This window comes from Sus scrofa, chromosome 2, assembly GCF_054392235.1.
Source record: "Sus scrofa isolate SSC_HxYL_T2T_F1_AM1 chromosome 2, Sscrofa_HxYL_maternal_Yorkshire_Landrace_v2.0, whole genome shotgun sequence".
NCBI lineage: Eukaryota > Metazoa > Chordata > Mammalia > Artiodactyla > Suidae > Sus > Sus scrofa.
Window position 1 is genome coordinate 16,899,407 of NC_139384.1, and position 26,741 is coordinate 16,926,147.

The 26,741-nt window shown below is 36.6% G+C and overlaps 2 protein-coding genes across 2 annotated transcripts in view; one reads left to right on the forward strand and one right to left on the reverse strand.

Annotated features, from left to right (window-relative positions):
• Positions 1-26,741, forward strand: part of LOC110259269 (olfactory receptor 4C46-like) — a 949,087-nt gene that overhangs the window by 838,797 nt on the left and 83,549 nt on the right. The window lies entirely within an intron of this gene.
• On the reverse strand, positions 16,471-20,678 carry LOC100520951 (olfactory receptor 4C46-like). Its single transcript, XM_013987263.2, has one exon. The coding sequence runs from the start codon at positions 17,407-17,409 to the stop codon at positions 16,471-16,473; it is 939 nt and encodes a 312-aa protein (XP_013842717.1). The 5' UTR covers positions 17,410-20,678.

The window sequence follows — 26,741 nt, forward strand, 5'->3', positions numbered from 1 at the left end:
AGACAGACTTGAGAGAAAGGGAATCTGTGTACACATCTAGGGAAGAGTTTTGTGTGACTTGGATGAAGTGGGCTGAGGCGTAGCAAGGGGACAGAAGCCTGATAATTAACTTTTAGGCAATCCCACTTTTAGGCATATATTCTGACAAAACTTTCCTTAAAAAAGACACATGCATGTGCATATTCATTGCAGCTCTATTCACAGTAGCCAAGACATGGAAACAACCCTAATGTCCCTTGACAGACGATTGGATTATGTGGTATAGATAAGCAGATGTGATGTATGTATATATATATATATATATATATATACACAATGGAATACTACTCAGCCATAAAAAAAAGAAATACATAATGCCATTTGCAGCTGCATGGATGGAACTAGAGAGTCTCATAGTGACTGAAGTAAGTCAGAAAGAGAAAGACAAATACCATATGATATCACTTATATCTGGTACCTAATATATAGCACAAATGAACCTTTCCACTGAGAAGAAAATCATGTCCTTGGAGAGTAGACTTGTAGTTGCCTGGTGGTGGGGGGAGAGAGTGGGATGGATTGGGATCTTGGGGCAAATGTATGCGAACTCTTGCTTTTGGAATGGATTAAGAATGAGATCCTGCTGTGTAGCACTGAGAGTTATGTCTAGATGCTTAGAACAGAGCATGATAATGGGAGAAAAAAGTATTTATACATGTATGTATAACTAGGTCTCCTTGCTGTACAGTGGGAAAAAAAAATTGTGTTTGGGAAATAACAACAAAAAAATGGAATTAAATGTAGCAGGACATTGGTAATGGGAAAGTGATTAAGAGGGTACAGGAGCCAGTGTCTAGTATAAGAAAAGTGGTAAACCATGTTCCTTCAATCCAATAAGTTTATAATAGCTGATAAAGATGGTTTTAATAATTGATTGCTATGGGCGTGGCCTAATAGAATCATGTGCATGGTATTATTCCATCCATGTTGATCATGGTAACAAATTTGAGAGATGACTGTTAATCATAATGCACATGATAATATTAGCTAAACCTTAATGTACATTGACTCTCCTTCAATAACATTAGTTTTAATTAGCTTCATGAATGTTTACTGCCTTCTAAGTTGTTTTTTTTTTTTCAGGCATTTCTTTAATCATCATTCCAAAATTATGAGATGATCACCTCTATCACTTTTGTACTTATTTTACACACTAGGGAGCAGAAACAGAGAGAAGTTAAGGATCTTAACAAAGTCAAGCAGCTAATAAAGCTCAGATCTAAGAATAGTTCAGATTATACATCTTATTTTTATTTTCATCCAAATTCTTAAACTGTGGCCTATATTGTTCGGTTAAAATAAACACTATTGAACTAGTCAACTCCTTTGGATGTGACCATAATACTTACGGTTATGTTAATGCTCTTTCAGAGGCAAGTATATATGAGTCCATTTCATTGACCAGCATATAAATACACATGCACACAGACTCAGACATATACACACAGGTCAACATATTGGAATTTCCAGTTTTGAATAACTATGTGGTCTTGCTTTCACTGAAGGTCTGCTTTCATTTTGTCTCTCCCACACCCCAGCATCTTTCCTCTCCAATTTCCCTACTAAACAAGAACCCACGGACTCTTCTGAACAGCTTTGAAATGATGGTGTCAGTGGTTGCGTATATTAGCTTGAGAAGTATAAAAAACAATCTTATATGAAAATTCTTTCTCCACTCTCAGTTTCCTGAAATGGGGTACATTTCCTGGCACCTTACACCCTTGTGTCCTCTAATATCAAGTGAGGATAATACTGTCCATGCAGGCTATTATGAGTATTGATTGAGGAAACATGTATGAAGGTATGCACCACAGAGCTGTAGACAAAGAAACTTCACTTATTTATATGACTCTCTGTGCATGCAGGAGTAGGAAGAATGGCCATATTCAGCAATAATACAGAAAAACCTAGAACCATGCAATAAACTGTGGAGGAGTCATCTCCAATTTTATTTTGAAAGAAGCTGCAAAAGACTCATGCAGACCAGTGGATTTCAGGAAAAGATTTTCCTATTGGACTTAATAGTATATGATTTATATCACTTAAAAATTCACATTTATATCTTTTTGGTATGAAGTGTGTTTCAAATTTTGCTTACATTTTCATGATTACTCATGTTTGTTTCAAATGTGTTTCTTGGAGAAAGAATGCTATCTGGTGTAGAAAGCTGCATCCTACAAATGAATTTCTTCAACTCATGTATTTTATATTGTAGATTAGATTAATGATAGTTATCAACTTTGTCTTAAAGAATGGAGGAAGGTGAAATGCACTATTCTATGCAAAAAATGTTGAAAAATCATGAGTATTGTACATGTAAATAAACAATCTTTGATAAGCATCAGCACTATTGAGAATCTTACCTTCTGGTCTTGTGTGATATTAATGATATTTGAGAGAGTTGAAAACTAATCCATCTTCACAATGACCTCCTTTTGGGATAAGTACCTTTCAAGATGAAAGACCTGACACAAGAGGAAAGAGAGTCCTCAGATAATTCATTATCACATTAACAATAGAAAAGTCATTTTAATAGTGTAAATATTTCCTTTTCACCTAAAGCCTCAAATGGTTTCCCCAGAAACCTTGGGAGTTGAATTTAGAATGTATTCATTTGGAACACCGTGGATAAATTAGATTCCATGGATGGCTGTGGTCCTACAAGCAGGAGGTAGAATGTGTGGTAGAAACACATCGAAATGAGTCATTCCATCCTTGATGCATCCTACTCTGGATGTGCAAACAACAAGAACAAAAAGTGATTTTTCCATTCAGTGCTTGAGTATTTAAGAGGTATCCAGTAAAATGTCAAGGACATTTTCCTTAGAGCTGCTATTTTCTCTCCCAGGAATTAATTACCTTCTTTGATGGAAAGGCTTTGTCTTCGAAGCAGGTATTATGGAGAGACAGTTTGGAAGAGCACATATTCTTCTGTGGGGAATTGTATTCCCTGCCCTTGGAAACAAAACATGTGAGTCCCCTTTCTCTGTGTGAATCTGGGTATCTGAGAAACTTGAATGTCATGTGCATAGCAAGGATGGCATAGTTCCAGTGTGAGGATCTCTGATGTGATTAACCTGTGCCCTCATGGCAGAGAGAGAAATATGTCTTCTTATCAATATGAAACTCTTTTCCTGGAGACCTAGTGTTCATTGCTTGAGATGTAGAGCAGTGAGTGTGTAAAACTAGTGACAGTGATTTAAAAGTGTTCACATTCAGAACCTGTTTTTCCCATTTACTAGAGGCCTATGGAAGTAAATAGAAATTCTAAATTGTTCTCAGTAAGTTATACCTTTTACTCTTGTGATGGTCAGTATGGGACATTAAAAAACATTAAACATGTGGAATGATATGTGAACACAAGAAGCTCATTCAAAGTTCAAACACAAAATTGTACATTCTGGTCCCTTTGTATGATTTACTTTTATTCATTCTAGGAGATATACGGTGATAAAATATTGAGGTTTTAGTTTGCTTTCCTTCTTCACTAATAATATTGAACATTTTTTAAAAGTACTGATTTATGTATATTTGGCAGAGGGAAGGGAGTTTCTTTTCATGTTCTTTGTAAAACTTAAAACTAAGAACTCCTTCATGCCAATAGACATGATGGAAAAGCAGGAGTTGCAATACTCATATCAGACAAAATAGATTTTAAAACAAAAGACATAAAGACAAAGAAGGCCACTATTTAATGATTAAGTGATCCATCCAAGGAGAGTATGTTACTATCATCAACATATATGCCCCAAATACAGGAGCACCCAGATACATACAACAAATACTAACAGACATAAAGGGAGAAATTGATGGGAATACAATCATGATAGGAGACTTTAATACCCCACTCACATCAATGGACAGATCCTCTAGACAGAAAACCAATAAAGCAAGAGAGATCCTAAAGGAAACCATAGAAAAGTTAGACTTCATTGATATCTTCAGGACACTACATCCAAAAAAATCAGAACACACATTCTTCTCAAATGCTCATGGAACATTTTCAAGAATTGACCACATATTGGGACACAAAGCTAACCTCAACAAATTCTGGAGCATGGAAATTATCTCAAGTATCTTCTCTGCCCACAATGCCATGAAATTAGAAATCAACTATGGGGAAAGTAATGAGAAAAAACCTACTCCATGGAGACTAAACAACCTGCTACTAAAAAAACAATGGGTCAATGTGGAAATCAAGAAGGAAATTTAAAAATACCTTGAAACAAATGATAATGAAGACACAACCTCTCAATATCTATGGGATGCTGCAAAAGCAGTGCTCAGAGGGAAATTTATAGTGATACAGGCCTTTCTCAAAAAAGAAGAAAGATCCCAAATTGACAACTTAACCCTCCACCTAAATGCATTAGAAAAAGAAGAACAAAAAAGTCCTAAAGTCAGCAGAAGGAAGGAAATTATAAAGATCAAAGAAGAAATCAATAAAATAGAGACTCAAAAAACAATAGAGAAAATTAATAAAACCAAGAGCTGGTTCTTTGAAAAGGTAAACAAAATTTACAAACCCCAGCCAGACTCACTAAAAAGAGAAGAGAAAGAACTCAAATAAACAAAATTAGAAATGAAAAAGGAGAAATCACAACGGATACTGCAGAAATACAAAAAACCATAAGAGAATACTATGAACAACTATATGCCAACAAATTTGACAATCTGGAAGAAATGGACAACATTCTAGAGTCTTACAGCCTGCCAAAAGTGAGTCAAGAACAAACAGACCAACTGAACAGACCAATCACTAGAAATGAAACTGAAGAGGTCATAAAAACACTCCCTACAAATAAAAGTCCAGGACCAGATGGCTTCACAGGTGAATTTTATCAAACATATAAAGAGGAATTGGTGCCCATCCTCCTTAAACTCTTTCAAAAGTTTGAAGAAGAAGGGGTACTCCCAAAGTCATTCTATGATGCCACCATCACCCTCATTCCAAAACTGGACAAAGATAACACCAAAAAAGAAAACTATTGGTCAATATCTTTGATGAATATACATGCAAAAATTCTCAACAAAATCTTAGCCAACCAAATCCAACAACATACCAAAAAAATTATTCACCATGACCAGGTAGGGTTCATCCCAGGTTCACAAGGATGGTTCAACATATGCAAATCAATCAACGTCATACACCACATTAACGAAGGAAAAGTCAAAAATCATATGATCATCTCAATAGAAGCAGAAAAAGCATTTGACAAAGTACAACATCCATTCATGATCAAGACCCTCGCCAAAGTGGGTATAGAGGGAACATTCCTGAACATAATCAAAGCCATTTATGATAAACCCACAGCAAATATAATCCTCAATGGGGAAAAACTGAAAGCCTTCTCACTCAAATCTGGAACAAGACAGGGATGCCCACTCTCACCACTGCTTTTCAACATAGTTTTGGAAGTCCTAGCTACAGCAATTAGACAAACCAAAGAAAAAAAAAGGCATCCATATAGGAAGACAAGAGATAAAACTGTCACTGTATGCAGACGACATGATACTATACATAGAAAACCCGAAGGACTCAACCCCAAAACTACTTGAACTGATTAATAAATTAGGCAAAGTAGCAGGATATAAGATTAACATTCAGAAGTCAGTTGCATTTCTGTGTACCAGCAATGAAACATTAGAAAAGGAATACAAAAATACGATACCTTTTAAAATTGCACCCCCCGAAAAAATCAAATACCTCGGAATACACCTGACCAAGGAGGTAAAGGACTTATATGCTGAGAACTATAAGACTTTAATCAAAGAAATCAAAGAAGATGTAAAGAAATGGAAAGATATTCCATGTTCCTGGATTGGAAAAATCAATATTGTAAAAATGGCCATACTACCCAAAGCAATCTACAGATTCAATGCAATCCCTATCCAATTACCATGACATTTTTCACAGAACTAAAACAAAGAATCCAAACATTTATATGGAACCATAAGAGACCCAGAATCGCCAAAGCAATCCTGAGAAACAAAAACCAAGGAGGAGGCATAACTCTCCCAGACTTCAAGAAATACTACAAAGCCACAGTCATCAAAGCAGTGTGGTACTTGTATCAAAACAGACAGACAGACCAATGGAACAGAATAGAGACTCTGGAAATAAACCCTGACACCTATGGTCAATTGATCTTTGACAAGGGAGGCAAGAACATCAAATGGGAAAAGGAAAGTCTATTCAGCAAGCATTGCTGGGAAACCTGGGCAGCTGTATGCAAAGCAATGAAATGAGAACAACCCTCACACCATGCACAAAAATAAACACAAAATGGCTGAAAGACTTAAATATACAACAGGACACCATCAAACTCCTAGATGAGAACATAGGCAAAAAACTCTCTGACATTATCCTCACGAATGTTTTCTCAGGTCAGTCATCCAAAGCAATAGAAATAAGAACAAAAATACACCAATGGGACCTAATCAAACTGAATCATTACAATAACCGCCTAGCTCCCCTTCTGCTGCCTGTGATGCTTCCTTTAATTTAGTTTCCATACAGAAGCCATAATTATCATTCTGAAACTCAAAATTAACTTCATCATTTTCTAGTTTAAAACTATGTAAGGTGGAAATTTTCCCTAGAGTATTTAGCATTAAACCTTCAAACAATTATGACACCCTCCTTCACCTTCTTTGTTCCTGTCTCTCCAACTTCATAATGTACTATTGTCCCTTTTTGAGCTTACTGTCCAGCATGTTGCCTGCCACATATTGGACATTCGGGAAATCACTGTTGAATAAAGAGTTGATTTAACAAGCACAGGAATATTTAATTTATTTGGACTTCTGCATTCTTGTATTCACCTGTTGTCCTTTGCTATATTTTCCATATCCTAGCAACACTGTTACTCTCCCTGATGCCTATTCATTCTTCTGATTCTGTTTTATCCATTGCATCCCATTTTGATGTCTTTTCATCCTGAATAATTTTTCTGACCCACCATGTCCATGTTGTGTGTCTTCCAAACAGACTTTGATGACACACTGTGTTTCATTATCTTATGGGTTATAACAGTGTGATGTCATGTTCTGCTCCCTTGTTGGGGTCTGCCTGTGAAAGCAGCACTCAGGTTTTTTTCTTTATTCAGTACTGAAGCCCCAGCAAGTATCGATGTACCTGCTAGAATCCTTGGACTCAAAGTATGTGTTCTTTAATAAATGAAGGGTGGAAGCAATGAATGGAATATATTTATTCTAAAATTGCAGAATTTGCACACATGATGCTACATGTGTCAACAACAGCTTTCCATGATGTAATGTTAACAAGAAGCCAACTGATTTACAGAGAAATATAGGAAAAACAGGCACCATTCATAGTGTGAGGATATTTTGCTAAGAATGGGGGAATATCAAGGTAAACTCTTTCTTCACAGAATGACACACTCAAGTTCAATTTTTTTCTTCTTCCTAGTTTAAGCATTAACAAATACAAATTGTTGTTTCAGAAGGGATATAATTAAAAGTCTCAGATGAAGGTAGAATTTCCTACTACTATGACTTCTTTTTTTCTATATTTTATAAAAATTTCCCTGCTTTATACTTATAGTCATTCATTTGGTAATTGTGATAAACCACAAATATTCTACTTTTCAAACTCTTGTGTTCAAGGGAGCACAGAATTTATGAGTATTACTGGTTTAATTTTCTCTTTTTTTATATATAATGATTTTTACATGTTTCCATTATCACTGGGTATAGTGTTCTGTCAAATTTCTACTGTACAGAACCCCAACAGGCCCACACCAAGACACATCATCATAAAAATGCAAAAGTTAAATACATTTTCTTTTTTTAATAATGGCACCCATGGCATATGGAAGTTCCCGGACCAAAGATTGAATCTTAGCCACAGTCGTTACCTCCACTGCGGCAATAGCAATGCCTGGTCCTTTAATCCACTGAACTAGGGATCGAGCCTGTGCCTCCACAGTTACCCTGAGCTATTGCAGTCAGATTCTTTTCCTATGGTTCCACAGTGGGAACTCTGATATGATTGTTTAATAACTTGAAATTCATGGTAAAATATTTATTTAATGAATTTAATGAATTTCCTATCAAACCTAATATTATTTTATTTGAATCATCCCTCTTTCTGGTGGATGATCAGCAGAAGGTGGTCTCAAAGACATTAAAAAATGCTTCTGAGTGATAAAAGGAAATTTGGAAACATGATGCAGTATTCATTATTCATGCTTTGGAGATTAAATGGGCCATATCTTTTATATTCCTAAAGGAGTTACCTAACACAATGTTATAGAAGTAAATACGTAATTATCAACCATGATATTTACAAATGGGCAGATTTACTGATAAAATCATTAGAATTTATTTATATGTAATCAACCAATTATATAATAGTATATATGCTAACAGAGATGAATCGATAGTGCAATATATCATACATATGAAGAATATAAAGGAAAAGTATTTCTTCATATGAGAATATACATGTAATAAGTGACTTTGTTTATTAGATATGTATGTGGTCTAGCATGGTCCCTCAGTCCATCTCTATGACTGGTGACTGTTATAATCATGTTACCTTTTTGTCATCTTTTCCTGACAGTGTATCACAGAAGTTAAGAACATAGTCTGAGCAATCAGTAGTATTCTGATGAGTGGTTCTTCAGTATTTCTGTTTTGGAACTTAGTCATTTCTGTTTGTCCCTCAGCTGTTAATGGTAGTAATAGCTGAGTGTACCTAACTCTTTGGATGGTTACAGATTATTCCTAAAGACCAGTATATATTTTTAATTCCTTTATGTTGTTTTATTATAATAGAATTTTTAATGCCTACAAACTGATTAACTTAGTGAGTGCATGACCCAAATTGGTGGAATTTTCCAAATATTAAGATAATAGTCCTGGGCTAGTTTTATTTTATTTTTTTTCCTTTTACTTGCAACCATTTTGATTGCTCTTCTGACAAACTCTATGATTTGTAATGATTTTATTTTTTGTTATCTCTTGCTGAGATTAAAAAAAATTCTCCTTATAACCCTATCCTCTTATTCACTCACATTTGGGATCTAGGCACATTTATATTTCACCTGAAATAGCTTTACTATGAAAGAGTTTCCTAATGGCATTTTTCAGCTGGGCATTTCTCAGGGTATAGATTAAGGGATTTAACATGGGAATTATCATACTGTAGAATACAGCAACTGCTTTATCAAAGGGTAAAGTAAATGCCCATCAAATGTACTTGAATATGCAGGGCACAAAGAAGGTGACAACTGCTGTGATGTGGGAGACACAGGTAGAGAGGGCTTTGTGTCTGGCCTCTAAGCTTTGGGTCCTAAGGGTGTGAAGGATGAGCACATAGGATCCAATCAAGAGTAGAAAAATTAACAGAGAGAGTAATCCACTGTTGGCAGCAACAACAAGCCCTAGAGTGTGGGTATCAGTGCAGGCCAGTTTAAGAAAAGGAATCAGATCACACATAAAGTGATCTATGACATTAGGGCCACAGAAGGGCAATCTGAAGATGAAGAGGATCTGAATGAATCCATGGAGAAAGCCTCCCAGCCATGACACTCCCACCAGCAGGCCACATAGCCACTGATTCATGATGGTTGCATAGTACAAGGGCTTGCAGATGGCCACATAGCGGTCATAGGCCATCACAGTCAGCAGGATGATATCAGCTCCTGCAAAGATATCAGTTCCCCAAAGATTTGCATCATGCATCCATGGAAAGTGCTTGTTTTCTTTTCATGGAGTGAGTCTACAACCAGTTTAGGAGTATCCACACAGGAATAGCAAGCATCGATGAAAGAGAGATGAGCCAGGAAAAAGTACATGGGGCACCCGATTAATGGGCTGGTAGTGATGGTGACCACAGTGAGCACATTTTCTCCGAGAGAGACAGTGTAGATGACCAAAAACACCACAAATATGACTTTCTGCATGTGAGGATTCTGAGTGAGTCCCAGCAGAATGAACTTCATTACATTATTCCTAGTCTCCATGTTGGTTCATGTTACTGTCAACCACATTACCTGAAAAAAAAAGGTCCTTTCATTTTTTTAGCTCAGTCTTGAGATTATTAAGCCTTTCTATCTAATAAATAACAAATGCCTATATTCTGCTGGTTTCTAAATTCTTATAATGTATTCCTTGAGATAAAAAAAATGATTCACACTCTTGAAGGCTATTCAGTTGTTAATGTGTGAGAAAATGAGAATAAGAGTGTCAGTAGGATAATATGAATGGAAGTGGAAGAGGGGAACGTGGGATCTGAGAGCGAGTGAATCTTATGTACAAATCTAGTGAAGCATTTTGTGTGACTTGGATGAAGTGTGCTGAGACTCAGCCTGGGGACAGAGGCCAGAAAATTAACTTTAAAAATGTAATTCAATATGAGGAGACGTTGGTAATGGGAAAGTGATGAAGAGGGTACTGTGGACAGAGTCTGCTGGAAGAAAAGTGGTAAACTATGTGTCTTCAATCCAACAACTTAAAATCTGATGAAGATGGTTTTAATAATTGTTTGCTACAGGAATGGCATAATAGGAACATATGCATGGTATTTTTCCATCCATGTTGATCATGGTAAAGGATTTTAGATACTGTAAAATAGATAATTGTGAGAACACTGTAAACCAGTTATAAGGGAAAAAATTATTTAAAAAATGAATTTTAGAGACTAATGTTAATGTCAATACACATCATAATATTAACTAAACCTTAATTTAAATCAACTATGCTACGATAAAATTCATTTTACCTGGCTTAATGAAATAATGATTTCACTCTGAGTGTTTTTTTGTTCTCTAAGGCATTTGGCTCATCCTCATTACAAAATTGTGAAACAGTCACCACCATCATTTTTGTACCTATTTTATACACTATGGAGCAGAAGCAGAGAGAAGTTAAGGATCTCAACAAAATCAAGCAGCTAATAAATGGCAGATCTAAGAGTAATTCAGATTACACATCTTATCTTTAATTTTTATCCAAATTCTTTGACTGTGTCCTATATTGTTAGATTAAAATAAACACGACTCAACTTGTCAACTCCTTTTGATGTGACCATAAAAGTTATGGTTATTATAATGCTATTTCAGAGCCAAGTATATATGAATCAATTTCATTGACTGACATATAAATACACATACACACAGACTCAGACATATACATACGGTTCAACATATTGGAATTTCCAGTTTGGATAACTATGTGGTCCTGCTTTCACTGAAGGTCAGTTTTCATTTTGTCTCTCCCTCACTCTGGGATCTTTCCTCCCCAGTTTCTCTGCTAATCATGAATCCTCAGATACTCCTGAAAAGCATTGAAATGATAATCCCAGTGGTTGAGTATATTAGTCTGAGAATCAGAAATAAAACTCAGAAAATTCTTTCCCCACTCTCAGGTTCTTGACCTCAGGTACATTTCTTGGCCCTTTACAAGTTTGTTTCATCTAATATCAAGTGAGAATATTCATGTGCACTCAGCTATGATGGGTATTGATTGAGGAAACACATATGAACATATGCACTATATGCTGTAGACAAAGAAGCTTCACTTGTTTTCCTGACTCTCTATGGATGTAGGAATAAGAAGAATGGCTACATTCAGCAATAATGCTGAAAAACCTTTAACCATGTAAGAAACTGTGGAGGATTCATCTCCAATTTTCCTTTAAAGAAGCTACAGGAGACTCATAGTCTTCCTAACAGTGGATCTCAAGAAAATATCTTCCTATTGAACTAAATAGTATAAGATTTATATCACTTAATAGTCTTCTTAATATGATTGTGTGTGTGTGTGAGATGTGTTTAAATGTTGCATACATCTCATGATTTGTCTTGAGTGTTTCAAATGGTTCTCTTGGCCAATAAAAGATATCTGGTGTAGAGTGCTGGGTGCTACAAATACATTTCTTAATCTTGAGTTTTTCATTTGTTAAGGTAGATTAATGATATTCATCACCTTTCTCTTGAAGAGTGGGGAAAGATATAATGCGTTATTATTCTCTTTGAAAAATGTTGAAAAATCAGGATCATTATATATGTAAAGTAACAATCTGTAGTCAGCGTCAGTGCTATTGAGAAACTTACCTTCTGGTCTTGGATGATGTTAATGATATTTGAGAGGGCTCAAAACAAATCCATCTTCACAATGACCTCCTTTTGGGATACGTTCCTTTCAATATGAAAGACATGACACAATAGGAAGGAGATTCTTTAGATAATTCTTTATCACATCCACAATAGATACGTCATTTTAATAGTGTAAATATTTCCTTCTAGCCTAATGCCTCAAGTGGTTTGCACAGAAAACCTGGGAGTTGAATTTAGAATGAATTGATTTTGAACACTATGGCGAAATGAGCTTTGATGGATGTCTCCATTCATATAAGCAGGAGGCAGGATGTGTGGTAGAAACATATCGAAATCCTCATTCCATCCTTGATGCATCATACTCTAGATGCGTAAACAAACTAACAAAAAAAGACATTTTCCGGGGAGTTCCCGTCGTGGCGCAGTGGTTGATGAATCCGACTAGGAACCATGAGGTTGCGGGTTCTGTCCCTGCCCTTGCTCACTGGGTTAGCGATCTGGTCTTGCTGTGAGCTCTGGTGTAGGTTGCAGATGCGGCTTGGATCCCTCATTGCTGTGGCTCTGGTGTAGGCCAGTGGCTACAGCTCTGATTCGACCCCTAGCCTGGGAACCTCCATATGCTGCAGGAGCAGCCCAAAGAAATAGCAAAAAAAAAAAAAAAAAAAAAAAAAAAAAAAAAAAAAAAAAAAAAAAAACCATTTTCCCATGCAATGCATGGATATTTAAACAGATTTCCACAGTAGTTCAAGGGCCTGTTTCTTAGAGCTGCTATATTCTCTCCCAGGAATTAATTATCTTCTTTGATGGAAAGGCTTTGTCTTAGAAGCAGGTATGCTGGAGAGACAGGTTGGAAGAGCCCATATTCTTACATGGGGAATTGTATTCCCTGCCCTTGGAAACAAAACATGTGAATTCCCTTTCTCTGCATGAATCTGGGTATCTGAGAAACTTGAATGTCATGTGCACAGCAAGGATGGCATAGTTACAGTGTGAGGATCTCTGATGTGGTTAACCTGTACCCTCATGGCAGAAAGAGGATTCTGTCTTCTCATCAGTGTGAAACCGTTCTCCTGAAAACATAGTGTTCATTGATTAAGAACCATATCAGAAGGGGCATAAAATAAATGACAGTGATCTAAAAGTACTCAAATTCAGAACTAGTTTTTCACATTTTGCAGAGTCCTGTTGAACAAAACTAATTCTAAAATGGTCTCTGTAAGACATCTCTAATATTCCTGTGATGGTCAGTATGAGGCATTAGGCAACATTAAACTTATGGAATGATATGTAAACAACAGAAGCTCATTCTAAATTCAAATACAAATGAAGTTCTACATTCTGGTTCCTTTGTATTATTTTAACTTTTGTCATTCTAGGAGGTATGCAGTGACAAATTACTGAGGTTTAAATTTGCTTTCCTTCATGACTAATATCATTGAGTATTTTTTGTAAAGTATTTTTCTATGTTCATTTGGGGTGGAGGGATTTTCCTTTCATGTTCTTTCTAAAATTAAAAATAAGAGCTCCTTAGTTCCCATTCTAGCTCAGTGGGTTAAGAACCCCACATAGTGCCCCTGAGGATGCATGTTCAATCCTTGGCCTTGATCAGTGGGTTAATGTTCTGGCGTTGCTATAAGGAAGCAGCGATTTAGGCCTCAAATATGGCTTGGGTGGGGATTCTTGTGGCTGTGGAGTAGGCTTGCAGCTGAAGCTCTGATTTGACTTTTAGCCTGGCAACTTCCATATGCCCCAGGTGTCCAGAAAGAATGGAGCTCTGGGCTGTCAGCAGCCCAGACACACGGCAGCAATTCCTTGGTGCAGTGGGGCCCAGTGAACAAGATCTGACCAGAAGCAGCCATGTCCACCCCATTCTGCATCATCTCTGGCAAAGCTCAAGCCTCCAGGATCCTTTTACACCTGAATCGTTACAATAACTGCCTAGCTCCCCTTCTGCTGCCTGTGATGCTTCCTTCAATCTAGTTTCCATACAGAAGCCAGAATTATCATTCTATAACTCAAATCTAACTTCATCATTTTCTAATTGAAAACTATCTAAGCTGGAAATTTCTCCCTAGAGTACTTAGCATTAAGCCTTCAAACAATTACAACACCCTCCTTAACCTTCTCTGTTCCTGTCTCTCCAACTTCATAATGTACTATTGTCCCCTTTTTGAGCTAAGTGTCCAGCATGTTGCCTGGCACACAGTGTACATTTGGAATTAACATTTCAATAAACGGTTGATTTAACAAGCCCAGGAATATTTAATTTATTAGGACTTGTGCATTCTGGTACTCACCTGCTGACCTTTGATATATATTCCATCTCCCAGCAACACTGTTACTCTCCCTGATGCCTATTCATTCTTCTGATTGTATTTTATCCATTGCATCCCATTTTGATGTCTTTTCATCCTGAAATTTTTTCTGACCCACCATGTCCGTGTTGTGTGTCTTCCCAACAGACTTTGATGACTCACTGTGCTTCATTATCTTATGGGTTATAACAGTGTGATGTCATGTTCTGCTCCCTTGTTGGGGTCTGTCTATGAAAGCAACACTCAGGTTTTTTTCTTTATTCAGGACTGAAGCCCAGCAAATATCGATGTACCTGCTGGAATCCTTGGACTAAAAATATGTGTTGTGTAATGAATGAAGGATGGAAGCAATGAAAGGAATATATTTATTCTGAAACTGCATAAATTGCATATATGAAGCTACATATGTCAAAAACAGCTTTTCATGATGTAATGTTACCAAAAATCCAACTGATGAACAGAGAAATAGAGGAAAACCCCACATTCATAGTGTGATGAAATCTTGCTAAGTGCTGGGAAAACTATTTCTTCATAAAATGACACTCAGATTCCATTTTTGCCTTATTCCTAGTTTAAGCATTAACAAATACAAATTGTGGTTTCAGAAGGGATATAAATAAAAGTCTCAGAAAAATGTAGAAAGTATTTCCTAGGCTCAAGTACTACTTCCTTTTTTTCTATATAAAATTATTCCCACTTTATATTTATTCATTTTTTTGGGGGGGGATAACCTACAAATATTCTACTTGTTCAATCTCATGTTTTCAAGTGGGCATATGCTTTCTGAGTGTGACTGATTTTGTTGTTTCTTTTTCTAATGACAGCCCCTGTGGCATAGGGAAGTTCCCGAACCAGGGATGGAATCCCAGCCACAGCTGTTACCTCCCCTGCAGCTGTGGCAAGGCCTGGTGCTTTAATCCACTGAACTGGGGATTAGACCTGTGCCTCCACAGTGACTCTGAGCCACTGCATTCAGATTCTTGACCTGCTGTGCCAGAATGGGAACTCTAATATGACTGTTTAATACATTGAAATTCATAATACAATATTAACTTAATGATTTAATAAAATTCCTATCAAACAAAATATTGCTTATTTATACTAGTAATATTATGTAAGATGGTGACAAGGATAATACAAAATGATTCTGATTTATATAAGGAAATTTGGAAATATGATGTAATATTCATTATTCATGTTTTTGAGATTAAATGGCCCATATCTTTTATATGCCTAAAGGAGTTACATAACACAGTGCTACACAAAATGCCTAACCATCAACCATGATATTTAAAAATGGACAGATTAATAAAATTATTAGAATTTCATTATATATATTCAACACATTGTATAAAGGTATATATGCTAAAAGATATGCATATATAGGGTAACATATCATACATATTATGAAAAATTATTTCTTCCTATGATGTTATACATGTAATAAGTTAGTTACTACAATGGAGTTAGGTCCAGCACAGTCCCACATTCCATTGCTAATAGTGAATATTTGAATCATGTTACCTTTTTGTCATCATTTTCTGATAATGTACCAAAGTAGTAAAGATTATAGTCTGAGCGATCAGTGATACTCTGATTACTGGTTCTTCAGTATTTCTGTTTTGGAACTTGCTTATTTCTGTTTGCTCTCTCAGCTCTTAATGGCAATAATAACACTGGCTACCTAAATCTTTGGATTGTAATAGAGATTATTACTAAACCCCAGTATATATTTTTATTGCCTTTTTGTTGTTGCATTAGCATAAACACTTTGCATTCATATAAATTGATGAATTTAGTTTCAGACACCCCCAATTTGATAGGATTTTCCCACTCTTTTGAGAAGAGTCCTGGCTAGTTTTTTTTTTTTTTTTCTACATTTTCTTGCACCCATTATAATTCCACTTTGACAGAATATATACTTTCTAGTGATTCTCTGTTCGTTCTCTCACAGGTATTATTTTCTGAAAATAACAAAAATCTCTTTCTGTCCCTTGATATGTTGACTCACATTTCGGCTCTAGGCACATTTATATTTCACCTGAAATAGCATTCCTATGAAAGAGTTTCCTAACGGCATTTTTTAGCTGGGCATTTCTCAGGGTATAGATTAAGGGATTTAACATGGGAGTTATCATACTGTAGAATACAGCAACTGCTTTATCAAAGGGTAAAGTAACTGCTGGTCGCATGTATACAAATATGCAGGGCACAAAGAATATGACAACTGCTGTGATGTGGGAGACACAGGTAGAGAGGGCTTTGCGTCTGGCCTCCAAGCTTTGGGTCCTAAGGGTGTGAAGGATCACCCCGTAGGAGCCAAGCAAGAGTAGGAAGTTTAACAGACAGATGAATCCACTGTTGGCAGCAACAAAGAGCCCTAGAGTGTGAGTATCAGTGCAGGCCAGTTTGAGCAAAGGAATCAGATCACACATAAAGTGATCTATGACATTAGGGCCACAGAAGGGCAATCTGAAGATGAAGAGGATCTGAATGAATCCATGGAGAAAGCCTCCCAGCCATGACACTCCCACCAGCAGGCCACATAGCTGCCGATTCATGATGGTTGCATAGTACAAGGGCTTGCAGATGGCCACATAGCGGTCATAGGCCATCGCAGTCAGCAGGATGATATCAGCCCCTCCAAAGAAATGTTCCCCAAAGATTTGCATCATGCATCCATGGAAAGTGCTTGTTTTCTTTTCATAGAGCGAGTCTACAACCAATTTAGGTGTATCCACACAGGAACAGCAAGCATCGATGAAAGAGAGATGAGCCAGGAAATAGTACATGGGGCACCCGATTAATGGGCTTGTAGTGATGGTGACTATGGTGAGCACATTTCCTCCTAGAGAGACAGCGTAGATGAGCAGAAACACCACAAATATGACTTTCTGCATGTGTGAATTCTGTGTGAGGCCCAGTAGAATGAACTCCGTTACATTATTCCTAGTCTCTCTGTGATTCATGTTATTGTCAACCACATTACCTGAAAAAAATTTCTTTTATTTTTTGCTCAGTCTTGAGATTATTAAGCCTTTCCATCTAATAAATATCAAATGCCTATATTCTACCAGATTCTAAATTCTTATAAGATTTTCCTTGAGATAAAAAAATTTGATCTGATCTCTTGAAGGTTATTCAATTGTGAGAGTATGAGAAAATAACAGTGTCAATAGGAGAATATGAATGGAAGTGGAAGAGGGAATGAGGGATATTTGAGAGAGAGGAAATCTTTTGTACAAGTTTAGTGAAGAGTTTCGTGTGACTTGGATGAAGTGGGCAGAGACTCAGCCTGTGGACAGAGCCAGGAAATTAACTTTAAAAATGTAATTCAATATAAGCAGACATTGGTAATGGGAAAGTGATGATCAGGGTATAGGAGACAGAGTCTGCTATAAGAAAAGTGGTAAACCATGTCTCTTCAATCCAAGAATTTTATAATAGCTGTTAAAATGGTTGTAATAATTGATTGCTATGGAAATTGCATAATAGAAACATATGCATGTTATTATTCCATCCATGTTAATCATGGTAAATAGCTTTACATACTCTACAGTAGACAGTTTCAAGAACACTGTCAACCAGTTATAATGGAAAAAAGTTATTAAAAAAGAATTTTAGAGAATAATGTTAATATGAATACACATAATATTAAATAAAACTTAATTTAAATCAACTATGCTACAAGAAAATTCATTTTAATTGGCTTACTAAAATAATGATTGCACTCAGTGTTTTTTATTTAAAACACTTTGTTAATCCTCATTACAAATTTATGAGACAATCACTACTATCATTTTTTTACCTATTTTACACATTTGGGAGCAGAAGCAGAGAGAATTTAAGGATCTCAACAAAATCAAGCAGCTAATTAATGGCAGTTCAGATTATGCATCTTAGCTTTATTTTTCCTCCAAATTCTTTAACTGTGTCCAGTATTGTTAGGTTAAAATAAATACTATTCAATTTGTCAACTCCTTTTGATGTGACCTTAATAGTTATGGTACCTTAATACTTTTTTGAGGCAAGTATATATGAATTATTTTCATTGACAGACATATTAATACATATACACACAGATTCAGGCATATACACACAGTTCAACATATTGGAATTTCCAGTTTTGGATAACTGTGTGGTGCTGGTCTCACTGAAGGTCTGTTTTCATTTTCTCTCTCCATCACCCTAGGATCTTTCCTCCCAAGTTTCCCTACTAATCGTGAATCCATAGATACTACTGAAAAGCATTGAATTAATGGTCCTAGTGGTTGAGTATTATTAGTCTGAAAATCAGAAAACAAAAATCAGATGACAATATTCTTTCCCCACTCTCAGCTTCTTGATCTGAGGTACATTTCTTGGCCCATTACAAGTTTGTTTCCTCTAATATCAAGTGAGAATATTCATGTGCACTCAGCTATGATGGGTATTGATTGAGGAAACATATATGAACATATGCATTACATGCTGTGGAGAAAGAACCTTCACTTGTTTTTCTGACTCTCTATGGATGTAGGCATAGGAAGAATGTTCATATTCAGCAGTAATACACAAAAGCATTTACCCTGTAACCAATTGGGGAGGATCCCTCTCCAATTTTCCCTTAAAAGAACTACAGCAGACTCATCATATGCATAACAGTGGATCTCAGGAAAAAATCTTCCTATTGGACTGAATAGTGTATGGTTGATATCACTTAATAGTCTCCTTTATACCTTTGCATGTGTGTGAGGTGTGTTTAAATTTCATTTACATTCTCATGATTCATCTTGAGTGTTTCAAATGGGTCTCTTGGCCAACGAAAGATATCTGGTGTAGAGTGCTGGGTGCTACAAACACATTTCTTGATCTCGAGTTTTTCATTTTTAGGGTAGATTAATGATATTCATCACTTTACTCTTGAAGAGTGGGGAAAGATATAAGGCATTATTATTCTCTTTGAAAAATGTTGAAAAATCAGGATCATTATATATGTAAAGCGACAATGTGTACTCAGCATCAGCACTATTGAGAACCTTACCTTCTGGTCTTGGGTGATATTAACGATATTTGAGAGGGTTCACAACTAATCCATCTTCACAATGACCTCCTTTTGGGATAAGTACCTTTCAATATCAAAGACCTGACACAACAGGAAAGAGATTCTTCAGATAATTCCTTATCACATCAACAATAGATAAGTAAGTCACTTTAACAGTCTATAAATATGCTTCTAGCCTAACCCTTCAAATGGTTTGCACAGAAAACCTTGGAGTTGAGTTTAGAATGGATTCCTTTGGAACACCATGGAGAAATGAGCTTTGATGGATGGCTCTGGTGCTATAAGCAGGAGGCAGAATGTGTGGTAGAAACACATCGAAATGCACCATTCCATCCAGGATGATGCGTGCTGCTCTGGATGTGTAAAGAAATACAGAAACAGAAGACATGTTCCCATGCCCTGCATGGATCCTTAAAGAGGTTTCCACAAAAGTTTGAGGCCCTTTTCCTTAGAGCTGCTATTTTCTCTCCCAGGAATTAATTATCTTCTTTGATGGAAAGGCTTTGTCTTCGAAGCAGGTATGCTGGAGAGGCAGGTTGGAAAAGCACATATTCTTCTGTGGGGAATTGTATTCCCTGCCCTAGGAAACAAAACCTGTGAGTCCCCTTTGTCTGTGTGAATCTGGGTATCTGAGAAACTTGAATGTCATGTGCACAGCAAGGATGGCATAGTTCCAGTGTGAGGATCTCTGATGTGGTTAACCTGTGCCCTCATGGCAGAGAGAGAATTCTGTCTTCTTATCAATATGACAACCTTTTCCTGGAAACCTAGTATTTTATTCCATGAGAGCTAGAGCAGTGAGGGTGTAAAACTAATGACAGAGATTTAAAAGTACTCACATTCAGAACCTGTTTTTCACATTCACCAGAGGCCCTTGGAAGAAAAGAACAGTTCTAAAACAATTTCAATTTTATCTCTGGTGCTTTGATGATGGTCAGTATGGGACATTAGGCAAAATTAAACATGTGGAATCATATCTAAACACATGAAGCTCATTCTAAATTCAAACACAAGGGACATTCTGGTTCCTTTGTTGGCATTTTACTTTTAGTCATTCTAGGAGATATGCAGTGATAAATTATGGAGGATTTAGTTTGCTCTCCGTGGTGATTAACGACATTCAACACTTTTTTAACTGTCGTTATAGGTATATTTTTTTGGGGGGAGTTCATTTCTTTTCATGTTCTTCATAAAATTTGCAATTGAAAAAAAGAAAAAAAAAAACCCAGGAGTTTCCATCATGGTTCAGTTGTTAATGATTCTGACTAGGAAGCATGAGGTTGCAGGTTTGATTCTTGGCCTCACTCAGTGGGTTAAGGATCGGCCTTTGCCATGAACTGCAGTGCAGGTCACAGATGTGGCTTGGGTTCTGTGTTGCTGTGGCTGTTGTGTAAGCAGGCGGCTACTGCTCCAATTGTACCCCTGACCTGGGAACCTCCATGTGTTGCAGGTGCGGGCTTAGAAAAAACAAAAAGACCAAAAAAATAGTAAGAGTAAAAATAAAAATAAGAACTCCTTAGTTCCCTTTCTAGCTCAGTGCGTGAAGAACCTGACATAGTGTCCTTGAGGATGCATGTTCAATCCTTGGCCTTGCTCAGTGGGTAAACGTCCTGGAGTTGTCATACATAAGCTGCGATTTAGGTCTTGAATGTGGCTTGGATGGGGATTCTTGTGCCTGTGGAGTAGGCCGGCAACTGAAGCTCTGCTTTTACCATAAGCCTGGAAACTTCCATATGCCCCAGGTGTCCAGAAAGAATGGAGCTCTGGGCTGTCAGCAGCCCAGACACACAGCAGCAATTCCTGGGTGAATTGGGGCCCAGTGCATGAGATCTGACCAAAAGCAGCTGTGTCCACCCCATTCTGCATCATCACTGGCAAAGCTCAAGCCTCCAGAATCCTTTTACACCTGAATCATTACAGTAACCTCACTTCCTTCTGCTCCCTGTGATACTTCCTTCAACTTAGTTTCCATAGTGAAGCCAGAATTATCATTCTAAAACTCAAAATGAACTTCATCATTTTCTAGTTTAAAACTATGTACGCTGGAAAATTTCCCTGGAGTACTTAGCATTAAGCCTTCAAACAATTATGACACCCTCCTTGACCTTCTCTGTTCCTGTCTCTCCAACTTCAAAATGTGCTATTGTCCCTTTTTGAGCTAAGTGTCTAGCATGTTGCCTGGTACACAGTGGACATTTGGGAAATAACTTTTGAGTAGTTGATTTAACAAGCACAGGAATATTTAATTAATTAGGACTTCTGCATTTTTTTTTTGTCTTTGCGTCTTTTCTAGGGACACACCCATGGCATTTGGAGGTTCCCAAGCTAGAGGCCTAATCAGTGCTGTAGCCACCAACCTATGCCAAAGCCACAGAAATGCAACATCTGACCCATGTCTCTGACCTACACCTAAGCTCACATCAACGCAAGCTCCTTAACCCACTATGTAAGGCCAGGGATGGAACCTGCAACCTCATGCTTCCTAGTAAGATTCATTAACTACTGCACCATGATGGGATCTATGACTTATGCATATTTGTATTCACCTGCTGACCTGTGATATATATTCCATCTCCCAAACACAGTGTTACTCTCCCTGATGCCTGATCATTCTTGGGATTGTATATTATCTATTGCATCCCATTCTGATCTCTTTTCATCCTGAAATTTTTTTCTGCCCCACCATTTCTGTGTTGTGTGCCTTCCCAACAGACTTTGATGACACACTGTGCTTCATTATCTTACAAGTTATAACAGTGCAATGTCATGTTCTGCTCCCTTGTTGGGGTCTCTCTGTGAAAGCATCACTCAGGTTTTTTTTTCTTTATTTAGTACTGAAGCCCCAGCAACTATTGATATGCCTGCTAGAATCCTTGGACTCAAAATATGCGTTGCTTAATGAATGAAGGATGGAAGCAGTGAATGGAATATATTTATTCTGAAATTGCAGACTTTGCATACATGAAGCTACATGTGTCAAAAAGGGCTTGCCATGATGTCATGTTACCAAAAATCAAACCAATTAAGAGAAAAATACAGGAAAAACAGGCCACATTAATGGTGTGATGAGGTCTTGCTAGGAGCAGGGAGAACCTCAGGGTAAACTAATTCTTCATAGAATGACATACTCATTTATGTTTTTCTTTATTCCTAGTTTAAGCAGGAAGAAAAACAAATGGTAAGGGATCTAAATAAAAGTCTCAGATGAAGGTATAAATAATTTCCTAGGTTCTGGTACTATTTTTTTCCTATATTTTATTACATATTTCTCTCTTTGTATTTACCTTTATTTGTTTGTTAATTATTAGAAACCACAATTTATTCTATTTGTTCAAACTCTTGTTTTCCAGTGGGCACATATTTACGAGTATGACTGGTTTTTATTGTTTGTCTGTTTCCCTATTTTTTGTCTGCTCCTGTACCATATGGAAATTCCCAGACGAGGAATTATATCCCAGCCACAGCTGTTACCTATGCTGTAGCTGTGGCAATGCCTGATCCTTTAATGCTCTGAACTAGGGATTGAACCTGTGCCACCACAATGACACTGAGCCACTGGAGTCAGATTCTTTACCTACTCTATGCCAGAGTGGACACTCCAATATGATTGTTTAAAACATTGAAATTCATGATAAAATACTACTTCCATAAATTTAATAACATGAAATTCCTGTCAAATAAAATATCATCTTACTTGAATCATCCTTCTTTCTGATGGATTATCAGCAGAAGATGGTCACAGAGACAATACAAAATGCTTCTGAGTGATAGAAGGAAATTTGGAAATATGATGTAATATTCATTATTCATGAATTAGAGATTAAATGGCCCATATCTTTTATATTCACAAAGGAGTTTCTTAACACAATGTTATGGAAAACACATAACCATAATCCATGATATTTAAACATGGGCAAATTTAGCAATAAAATGATTAGAATTTAGTTTTATGTATTCAACCAATATATAATAGTATATATGCTAACAGATATGTATAGTGCAACATATCATACATATTAGGATATAAATGAAAAATATTTCTTCCTATGATGATATACATGTCAAAATTTACTTTATTTATTACACATGTATATGGTCCAGCACAATCCCTCTGTCCATCTCTATGAATGGTGACTATTCTAATCATGTTACCTTTTTGTCATCATTTTCCTGACAGTGTATCACAGCAGTTAAGATCATAGTCTCAGCAATCGGTTATATTTTGATGACTGGTTCTTCAGTATTTCTGTTTTGGAACTTAGTCATTTCTGTTTGTTTCCCCAGCTGTGAATGGCGATAACAGCAGTGCCTACCTAACTCTTTGGATTGTTATAGAGAATATTCCTAAACACCCGTATATACCTTTATTGCCTTTATCTTGCTTTATTAAAATAAACGCTTTGAATCCATATATATTGATAAATTTAGAAAAAGTGTGTCCCAATTTGATAGAATTTTCCAAATATTTAGAGAATAGCACTGGGCTAGCTTTTGTTCCACTCCATTTTCTTGTACCCAATATAACTCCTCTTAGCGCAAAATCTATGCTTTCTAGTGATTTTATTTTTATTTATCTCTTAGGTCATACTTGCTGAGATTAACAAAAATCTCCTTATGACCGTTGCCCCTCTTCACTCACATTTGGGCTCTAGGCAGATTTATATTTCACTTGAGATGGCTTTCCTACTAAACAGTTTTGTAATGGCAGTTTTCAGCTGGGCATTTCTCAAGGTGTAGATTATGGGAGTTATCATAGTGTAGAAGATAGCAACTGCTTTATCAATGGGTAAAGTAACTGCTGGTCGCATGTACATAAATATGCAGGGCACAAAGAAGATGACAACTGCTGTGATGTGGGAGACACAGGTAGAGAGGGCTTTGCGTCTGGCCTCCAAGCTTTGGGTGCTTAAGGTTTTAAGGATCACCCCATAGGATCCAACCAAGATTGGGAAAATTAACAGACAGATGAATCCACTGTTGGAGGCAACAAAGAACCCTAGAGTGTGAGTATCAGTGCAGGCCAGTTTGAGCAAAGGAATCAGATCACACATAAAGTGATCTATGATGTTAGGGCCACAGAAGGGCAATCTGAAGATGAAGAGGATCTGAATGAATGCATGGAGAAAGCCTCCCAGCCATGACACTCCCACCAGCAGGCCACATAGCTGCCGATTCATGATGGTTGCATAGTACAAGGGCTTGCAGATGGCCACATAACGGTCATAGGCCATCGCAGTCAGCAGGATAATATCAGCCCCTCCGAAGAATTTTCCCCAAAGATTTGCATCATTCATCCATTGAAAGTTCTTGTTTTCTTTTCATAGAGCGAGTCTACAACCAGTTTAGGGGTAGCCATACAGGAACAGCAAGCATCGATGAAGGAGAGATGAGCCAGGAAAAAGTACATGGGGCACCTGATTAATGGGCTGGTAGTGATGGTGACTATGGTGAGCACATTTCCTCCCAGAGAGACAGTGTAGATGAGCAAAAACACCACAAATATAACTTTCTGCATGTGTGGATTCTGAGTGAGTCCCAGTAGAATGAACTCCGTTACATTGTTCCTACATTGTTCCTAGTCTCCATGTAGTTCACATTATTGTCAGCAATATTACCTGAAAAAAAAACATCATTTTATTATTTTAGCTCAATCTTGAGTTTATTAAGCCTGTACATCTAGTAAATATCAAACGCCTATATTCTACTGGATTCTATACTCCTATAAGGTTTTCCTTGAGGTAAAATACTTGGTTTGATCTCTTGAAGATTTATCAATTGTGAATGTATGAGAAAATTAGATTATTAGAGTCCAGATGAAATAGACATGTAAGACTCTTATTATGTGAGTGTTAGGGGAAGAGGGATCTGAGAGAGATGGAATCTTGTGTACAAGTCTAATGAAGAGTTTTGTGTGACTTGGAGGAAGCAGGCTGAGACTCCACATGGTGACAGTGCCAGAGTATTAATTTTTAAAATGTAATTAAATGTCACAGGATTTTGGTAATAGGTAAGTGATGAAAAGAGTAAAGGAGACAGCATTTACTATAATAAAAGTGGTAGACAATGTTCCTTTAATCCAGTAACTTTATATAGCTGATAAAGATGGTTTTAATAATTGATTTCCTTATGCATGGCATAATAGAAACATGTGCATGATATTATTCCATCCATGTTAATCACAGTAAAATATTTCAGAGATCAATGTCCATAGGAATACACATGATAATATTAAGTAAAACTCATATGTAAATCAACTACACTTTGATGAAATTAGTTTTAATTATCTTCATGAATACTTACTGCACTCTAAGTGTTTTTTTCTTTTTAGGCATTTTGTTCATCTTTATTACAAACCTATGTGATGATCAGCACTATCATTTTTGTACTTATTTCATACCCTAGGGAGTAGCGGCAGAGAGAAGTTAAGGATCTTATCAAAATCAAGCAGCTACTAAAGGGCAGATCTAAGATTAGCTCAGAGTATACATCTTATCTTCAATTTCTTCCAAATTCTTCAAATGTGGCCTATTTTGTTAGGTTAAAATAAACACTGTTGAACTGGTCAATTTGCACACATGACACTACATGTGTCAACAACGGCTTTCCATGATGTAATGTTACCAAAAAGCCAACTGATTAACAGAGAAATATAGCAAAAACAGGACACATTCTCGGTAGGATGAAGTCTTGCTAGGAGCAGGGAGAATATCAAGGTAAACTATTTCTTCATATAATGACATATTCAAGTTCAATTTTTTCCATATTCGTAGTTGAAGCAGTAAAAAAAAAAATTGTGTTTTCCAATGGGATATAATTAAAATTCTCAGATAAAGGTAGAAAAAATTTCCTAGGCTTAAGTACCACTTCTCTTTCTATATTTTATTATATTTATTCATTTTTATACTTATATTTATTCATTTAGTCATTATTATAAGCCACAATTGATTGCATTTTACCATACCCCTATTTTCAAGTGGTCCCATACTTTATGAGTTTGACCTTTTTTTGTTTTTTGTTTTTTTAATGTCTGTACCAGGCACAGCTGTTATCCAAACTGCAGGTGCAGCAATGCCTGATCCTTTAATCCACTGAACTTTGAATCGAACCTGTGCCTCCCCAGTGACCCTGAGAGGCTGCATTCAGATTCTTAATGCATTGTGCCACAGTGGGAACTCCAATATAATTGTTTAATAACTTGAAGTTCAGGATAAAATATTATTTTAGTGAATTGAATGACATGAAATTCCTGTTGAATAA